Raw genomic sequence first — 8,756 nt, 5'->3', positions numbered from 1 at the left:
TGGAAGTAGATTGCCCAACCTTCCTTCTGAGGAGTGGCTGATGGGTTTGAACTGCCAGCCTTCTGGTTAGCAGTCAAGTGCCTTAGGCACTATGCCACCAGCGCTTCTGACAACACTAAAAGCAAACGGGAAAAAAAAAGTGTAAAGTTACATTTGTTGTTGTTATGTGTCCTCGAGTCAGACCCGACTCATCGTGAGCCCTCCTTGGGTTTCCGAGGCAGTATCACTACGGAAGTAGATTGCCCCATCTTCCTTCTAAGGAGTGGCTGGTGAATTTGAACCACCAGTCTTCTGGTTAGCAGGCAAGTGCCTTAGGCACTATGCTACCAGAGTTCCCATGAAGTTACATAAGTATGCATATATGCATATGTGTGTATGGATACAGCTAGACCTCCTTTTATTGCACTTTGCTTTATTGCATTGACAGAGACTGCATTTTTTTAAAATTGAAGGTTTATTGGCAATCTACTTCCGTAGTAATACTGCCTCAGAAACCCAAGGAGGGGTCGCTATGAGTTGGGTCTGACTTGACGGCAAGTAACAACAACAACATGGCAACCCTGCGTCAAGCAAGTCTATGGGTGACATTTTACCAATAGCATGTGCTCACTTTGTGTCTGTCACATTTTGGTAATTCTCACAATATTTCAAACTTTTTCATAATGCTATTGTACACTTAATAGACTACAGTATAGTGTCAACATAACTTTTATATGTATTGAAAAACACAAAACTTGTGTCATTCACTTTATTGCAATATTCACTTTATCGCAGTGGTCTGGAACTGTACCCGCAATATTTTCAAGGTATGCCTATATATTGTTGTTATGTGCCATCAATATAGATAGATAGATAGATGTCTATATGTAATATATGTACAGGTATGTGTGTGCTTGCATTTATATTCATATATATAATAAACTACACAGGGGCACAGTTACAGATACTTCTTTGTCATAAGCAAACATCTTATGAATTTGGTTTTTTGGGTTTGAAGGCTTAGGACCATAGTCCTGTTGAACAGCTCAGTCAACTGGCGTAATACAGTTCATAAAGTTTATGTTTTACATCCTAATTTTTTGAGCAGTGTCTGGGGTCTTAAAAGCTTGTGAGCAGCCATCTAACATACAACAATTGGTCTCTATTCATTTACAGCAAAAGAGAAAGAAGGAAACCAAAGACTCAGAAGAAACCAGTCTACAGAGTTAACAGTCCACATGAACCACGGCCTCATCTGCCCTGAGACCATGCTGGAAGGGCATGGAGGTGGCATCTTCTGACCTCCTCTAACCAGAAGAGGAAGACAGACTCACCATGAACAACAGCCCAAGGCTTGTTCCTATCAGGCCAGACATACTGCCACCTGCCAACCTTTTTACTAACTCTGACACCAGCCATCCCTCCCACAGCACTTGCTGCTTCTCTGCTAGGTTCAATAATTCATTGCAGTGGCCACACAGAACTACAGACAATGCTCATGATTATGGGGTCTATTAGGGAAGTTGTTGTTGTTGTTGTTGTTGTTATGTGCCATCGAGTCGGACCCAACTCATAGCGACCCCTCCTTGGGTTTCCAAGGCAGTATCACTACGGAAGTAGATTGCCCCATCTTCCTTCCGAGGAGTGGCTGGTGGATTTGAACCGCCAGCCTTCTGGTTAGCAGTCAAGTGCCTTAGCCACTATGCTACCAGAGCTCCTATTAGGGAAGTAATAGGTTACAATTCAGGTTCAGGAATGCGCTGAGGTACAAGTCTTCGATCAGGCGTCTCCCCTCTGCTATGCCCTCATGCATGCCTCTCTACCTGGTCTCTGCTTAGGACACTTGCTCAGGCAAGTGTTACAAAGCTTTTTTAGCTCTATCAATAGGTACACCTACATGTACCCTGCTCCGCCAGCAAGCCTCCTACCCAAGGGCACTCAGCATTCTCGCTCCCTGGGCCGAAAAGCCTACTGCTCTGTCTCTTGCCTCTTGGTTTTTCTGCGGCCATCTCTTAGCCAGGTATCTCTCTGGCAGGCACCTCTCAGCCAAAGAGGTCTAGTGCAGAGCTCTCAAGTCCAAGGACACGCTCCACTTCATCTCCAGCTCTTCTCTCTTTGTGGCAGTGAGATTCCCTGTCTCCAGGAAGGCTCATTTTAAGTCTGGCAGAGTGACAAAATGAACCAATCTCAACATCCTAGTCCTACACACATTATTTGCATGGTCCCACCCAGTAATCTAGTGAGAATTACAAAGACTATGGCTAGAAAAGCCATATGAAGTAATTCACTGCACCACAGACCAGAAGAACTAGATGGTGCCTGATCACTACTGACCGTTCTGAACAGAATGACAATAGATGGATTCTAATAGACTGGGGGGAGCTCTGGTAGCATAGAGCCTAAGGCACTTGATTGCTAACCAGAAGGCTGGCATTCAAACCCACCAGCACTCCTCGGAAGGAAGATGAGGCAATCTACTTCCGTAGCGATACTGCCTCGGAAACCCAAGGAGGGGTCGCTATGAGTCAGGTCCGACTCGATGGCACATAACAACAACATTTTAGAATGTGGTTTTCAAACTTTTTGGACTATAGTAAAAACATGTATTTACATCATAACCCATTATGCACACACAAATATATGTCTATATATTTGTATGTATCCTGTGCAAGGTAACAAGCAGCACTTATCTTTAACATGGGCACTGCAGGCTGCAATTATTCCATTCTGTTTCATTTTCATATTTAAATGCTGACCAGAATCCACTTCACTGGTTTTAAGGCCATAGAACATCCAATGCCACCTTTCCATAACAAATATATATTTTTAAATATTCTGTGTAGATATTGTAAATTTTGTTTTATTCAACCTGAGTGCAGTATAATTTATATATGATTGTCCAACTTGTAGGTGTCCTCTCCTATTCCTTCCAAGCAGTACTAGTAAAACACAAACTCTTACTCTATCTAAACCTCAGATCGGTGGTCCCTTTATTCTACATTTTCTAGAAACCCCCAGCCAACATACCCTTGTGCTTCATTGTCCAGAAATTGGAAGGTGCTCATTCCTGAACCAATCACTGCCAATTAAACCATAACGAAAGACAAGGTTCACGGTGATTGGCTTGGGCTAATCAGGACTGACCCATAGGGCTGGGTCAGGCTCCTGTCCCCTTAGGTGCTCCTCAGTAAAGAACCAACTGAAGGAGTGTGGGGCATCCTTCAGAGTCCACCACACTTGGATATGGGATCACTGTCTGACAGTCCCACAGCCTTTCCCCAGCCTTGGTCTGTTACACTGAGTCCCTGCTGAGGTAGATTATGAAAATGGTGTGGGGCAGTGTCTGACGTCCTTTAACTTCACAAGGGAGAAGGAGGATCAAGATCAACTTCTATCAAGACCCCAAGGCCAATTCCTATGAGGCAGAGGTCAGACATGTTGCCACCCTTCAAACTTTTTATCAGTTCTGACACCAACCGTCCCTCCCACGGCACCTTCTACTTCTCTGCTGGGTTCAATAATTCATTGCAATGGCCACACAGAACTCACAGACAATGCTCATGATAATGGGTTTATTAGGGAAACAACAGGCTACAAGTCAGGATCAGAAACAAGTCAGGATACAGTTCTTCAGTCAGGACGGCCTCTGCTTGACCATCCCCGAAGGCAGGTCTCTCTCTGATCCTTGGCCTCGTCTCTACGTAGCCTGCTCAGGCAAGAATTACAAAGCTCTGTTTAGTTCTGAAAATAAATGTGTAGAGGCACCCTACTCTGCCAGCAAGCCACCTGTCCACAGATGCTCAGCTTTCTCACTCGGCCAGGAGGCTTGCCTCTGTCTCATGCAGATCTCTTGGTTCTGAAGCCTCTGATGCTGCCATACCTCTGCTTCTGCTGATCACAGTTCTCTGTCTTCTGGGTTGAGGAAGTTCAGCACAAGGACCCTTAGTCCAAGGACATGCTCCACTCCTGGTTTTTCTTGATGGTAGTGAGATTCCCTCCTTCTCACCTCTGGGGTGAGAAGGGCTCATTTTAAGCCTAGCAAGATGGAAGCTCTGGTGGTGGAGTGCCTAAGGCATCTGACTGCTAACCAGAGGCTGGCGGTTCAAACCCACCAGCCACTCCTCAGAAGGAAGATTGGGCAATCTACTTCCACAGTGATACCGCCTCAGAAACCCAAGAAGGGGTTGCTATGAATCAGATCCGACTCAAAAGCAGTGAGTTTGGCTTTTTGGTTTAAGATGGCAAAACTGACCAATCTTCACATTAGGGTTCCATACACCTGATTTGCATGTCCCCACCCCCACAAGTCAGCCGTAGGGATCCAGGTGAGGAGAGGGAACTCAGGCACACCCAAAGCAGCAGGGCGGGAGAGTGGGAGAAAGGGGATTAAAAGGCCCAGGAATGGGGACAGAGGAACAGTCAGCTGCCAGGGTATAGAGGAGGAGAGGGAACCCAGGCACACCCAAAGCAGCAGGGCAGGAGAGCAGGAGAAAGGGGATTAAAAGGCCCAGGAACCCAGACAGAGGAGAAGTCAGCCACAGGGACCCAGGTAAGGGTGGTACGAGAGGTTTCCAACAGGGAGACAAACTTGTGTGTCGGTTTGTCCTACCGTGGTGACATGTTGATGTGAGTTTTGAGGCTGAGCCAATGGTGTTTCAAACCCAGTGGGATGCACATGGTGCACAGGTATCAGCCCAGCTTACAGACTGAAACAGACTAGGAAGAAGGAAGAGTCCGTCCACTTCTCAAAGAATTGGCCAGGGAAAACCTTATGAATAGCAAAGAAACACCATCTGATACATTACCGCGCACCTTTATGAATAGTCCAGTTAGGTTAGAAGGCTCTCAAAATAGGACTGGGAAAGAGCTGCATCAACTGAGTAACCCAGCCTTACTCCTATGGATAAGGTAAAGCTTTTGAGACCTACATTTGCTCAAATTGAAGAGAAACAACTGCAGACATCCATTAATCATTGGAACATGGAATGTACGAAGTATGAATCTAGGAAAATTGGAAGTTGTCAAAAAGGAAATGGAACACATAAAGATTGATATCCTCGGCATTAGTGAGCTGAAATGGACTGATTTTGGCCATTATGAATCAGACAACCATGTGATCTACTATGTCGGGAATGACAGTTTGAAGAGGAATGGCGTGGCATTCATCATCACAAAGGATGTTTCAAGAGCTGTCCTGAAGTACAATGCTGTCAGTGATAGGATAATATCCATATGCCTACAAGGAAGACCCGTTAATACGACTATTATTCAAATTTATGCCCCAACCACTAAAGCCAAATATGAGGAAATTGAAGATTTTTATCAACTTCTGCAGTCTGAAATTGACCGAACATGCAATCAGGATATGTTAATATTGGAGGAAGAATCATTAACAACCTGAAATACGCAGACGATGCAACTTTGCTTGCTGAAAGTGAGGATGACTTGAGGCACTTACTGATGAAGTTTGAAGAATACAGTCTGCAGTATGGATTATGTCTCAATATAAAGAAAACAAAAATCCTCACAACTGGACCAATGAACAGTATCCAATGAATGGAGAGAAGACTGAGGTTGTCAAAGAATTCATGTTGCTTGGTTCTACAATGGATGCTAATGGAAGCAGCAGTCAGGACATGAGACGATGTGTAGCATTGGGAAGGTCAATCGCGAAGGAACTGTTTCAAGTGCTGAGGAGCAAGGATGTCTCCTTGAGGACTAAGGTGTGCCTGACACAAGCCATGATATTTCCAATCACCTCGTATGCATATGCTGGACAATGAATAAGGAAGACCGAAGAACAGTTGATGCTTTTGAGTTGTGGTGCTGGCGAAGAATGCTGAAAGTACCGTGGACTGCTAAAAGAACTAACAGATCTGTCCTGGAGGAAGTGCAGCCAGAATGCTCCCTGGAAGCAAGAATGGCCAGACTTCGTCTCACCTATTTTGGTCATGTTGTAAGAAGGGACCATTCCCTGGAGAAGGATGCCATGCTTGGTAGGGTGGAGGGTTGACGAAAGATGGGGAGGCCTTCAACGAGATGGATTGACACAGTGGCTGCAATGGTGAGCTCGAGTATAGCAGGGATCATGGAGCTGGCGCAGGATCAGGCAGTGTTTCATTCTGCTGTGCATAGGGTTGCTATGAGTCAGAGATGACTTGATGAGACCTAACAACAACAACATCTTTGATGTTCTTCACTCTTCTTTGCTCTGGACAGGGAGAGAACAATAGTTGTACCTTAGATGGTTGAACACAAGCTTTTAAGACCCCAGCTGCTACTCACCAAGGTAGGAAGTAGAACATTGTCTTTGTGGACTGTGTTATGCCAATGACCTTAGTGTCCCCTGAGACTATGGCTTTGAGCCCTCAGACCAGTGACTTATTCACAAGGTAGCATTGTGTTGCACCAGGCCAAGTGCTAAATATTTTTCACAAATGATTTCATTCAGTCTTCCCAACAATGGGCATTTGATCCCCTTCTGGTGAGGACAAAGAAAGGCTCAGAAAGGCCTTGTCCACATCCAATGAAGAGGGGATGGTCACGTGCAGTCAAGCCCACAAGTGCACACAGAATCCCATCTACTCCGTTCCTTCCCTGGGCCAAGTCTGTCTGAGCTCCCTCTTCTGCCTCCCTCTCCTCCCCACTCCTGGAATCAGGGAGCTGAGCTGCCTCCCCTGCGACTCCTGTTATTTTATTTGCATTGCTCAGAAACAGCTGGCCCCAGCCCCATCCGGGTCCAAGTGCAGCCCAGGTACTTCCAGCCCCACAAGGGGCCCACACAAAGGCCCATGGGAGACACTGTCAGAAGCAAGAACCACCTGAACTGGGGACACAGCTGGAAAACAGCCATAGTCACACTGTCCACACCCTTAGGATTCAGATAAACATGGAAGAGCATGGTCCTTTCTGACACAGACAACCTTGCCCTTCCTGTGCATGAACTGTGCCCCAGGTTTAGATGCATCCTGCTGGATTCCAGGCAAAGTTGTCCTCCACTCTTCTTTCTCTCAAACCTACATCCAATTTCTCAGCAAACCCTGTTGGCTCCAACTTCACAAAATCTATCCAGAGCCTGCCCCCTTCTCCCTGTACCATGATCCCACTCTGATCCCATCCACCCTCTTCTCTCACCTGGACCATCACAGTAGCCCCTCCCTGGCCCCTTGCTCCTATCTCTGCCCCACAGTCTGTTCCTGCACTGAATCAAGAGGGACCTTGTGAACACCTGAGTCAGATCACGTCTTTCTCTGTTCAGAGCCCTCCGTGACTCCATCCCACTCTTAGTAAAGGGCAGAGTCCTCACTGTAGTGGGTGATGGGGGCATCTCTGATTTCACGGCTTCCCATGTTCCCCTGTGCTCACTCTGCTCCAGCCACTCAAGCTTCCTTGACCACGTCACACATATTCCTACCTCAGGGCCTTGGCACTGGCTGTTCCCTCTCCCTGGAATGTCTTCTCACAGGTATCCACATAGCTCCTTCTTTCATATATTTCCTCAAGTGTCACCTGCTCAGCAAGGCCTCCCCCAACCAACCAGCCCATTTAAGATGACCCACACCCACCTTTCTATTCCTCTTATCCTACTCCAAAGCCATCTGTAAACTTTTCTACCAGCTCCCCTTTATGTCCCACTTGTCCGGCTGTTGGTCATGGCTGCTCTCCCAGACTTCCCTGCACTCTCCAACTTGTCCACCTGTGCTAGTGCTCCAGGAGGGCTGGTCAGCTCAGTCTGCTGGCTGCAGTCCTATATTACCTTCCTGTGACAGCCATAATAAGTTACTGCACACAAGGTGGCTTAAAACTATGGAAACTTGGACTTCTGGTAAGATAGCAGAACAGGTAGACAAGCTGCACAGACCCTCTTCAAGAAAGAAAAGAAAAACCAATTGACACAGATATAGAAGATAATCCTGGATCCCTGAGCTTTGAAAGGAAGGATACAGAAGTGGATCAAATACCAACTAGTAGAAGAACCTGAGTGAAAATAGCGAGTAAGGAGAAAAACGGAGCTGCAGACTGTCAGCCATCCTGATGGCATGGACAGCCTGAATATTTCCAAGTGGTGTTAGGACCTGAGAATTAACCTAAAAGTTGGCTCTGCTAGCCAAGGGCTGTATGGACAAATGCACTGGTAGCTGATGACTAAAAAGGGAAACAGCAAAGAAGGAGACAAACTGAGCTCTGGACTTTTGGCCATCTAGAGGGCACAGCCATTTTGAATGTTTACAAGCAGCAGCCATTTTAGATATTTAAAGTGATAGCATTCCCATTCATATTCCAGGGACCTAAGAATAGGTTCCATTTGCCAAGGACAACACAGACATATGTTGTCTGACAACTGTAAAGGCTAACAACTGTAAAGGAGAAAAGTGGTGAGTGCACAAGTGCTACCAAGTAGCGAATAGAGGACTCAGATAATATACAAAGAAAACAACAATCTTGGGTGAATCACTCCAACATACAAGCACCAATTAAATACAAACACAAAAACATCACAGTATCTGGGAGACAACAGACCATCACAGTCCACACAAAGAAGCAAGATAAAGCAGTAGAAACAAGGGACCAGGATACAGAACATATTCCTGAGGAAGAAGCAGCATTGGAACTCTCAGAAGGAATTAAAAAGAAATATATTTCGGTACCTTCAACGGATTGAGAGACAGATCAAGGAAAACACTGACAAAATTGAGGAAAATACAGAGAAAACCCTACAAGAATTTTGGAATACAATATAAGAAATGACAAAATAAGTGAAAAATTAGAAATGACAC

At 45.7% G+C, this 8,756-nt stretch overlaps 1 protein-coding gene across 1 annotated transcript in view; it reads right to left on the bottom strand.

Moving 5' to 3' along the window:
• The window catches only part of ACP7 (acid phosphatase 7, tartrate resistant (putative)), a 45,965-nt gene extending 38,332 nt beyond the window's left edge, over window positions 1-7,633 (bottom strand). Inside the window, exon 1 of the mRNA XM_007955546.2 lies at window positions 7,615-7,633. Coding sequence (XP_007953737.2) covers window positions 7,615-7,633 — 19 coding nt within the window. The remainder of the gene's footprint in view (window positions 1-7,614) is intronic.
• Window positions 7,634-8,756: the final 1,123 nt, after the last annotated feature.

Source organism: Orycteropus afer, unplaced genomic scaffold, assembly GCF_000298275.1.
Source record: "Orycteropus afer afer isolate SDZICR_OR568_19922 unplaced genomic scaffold, OryAfe1.0 scaffold00507, whole genome shotgun sequence".
Lineage (NCBI taxonomy): Eukaryota > Metazoa > Chordata > Mammalia > Tubulidentata > Orycteropodidae > Orycteropus > Orycteropus afer.
This window is presented reverse-complemented; position numbering and strand designations above follow the sequence as displayed.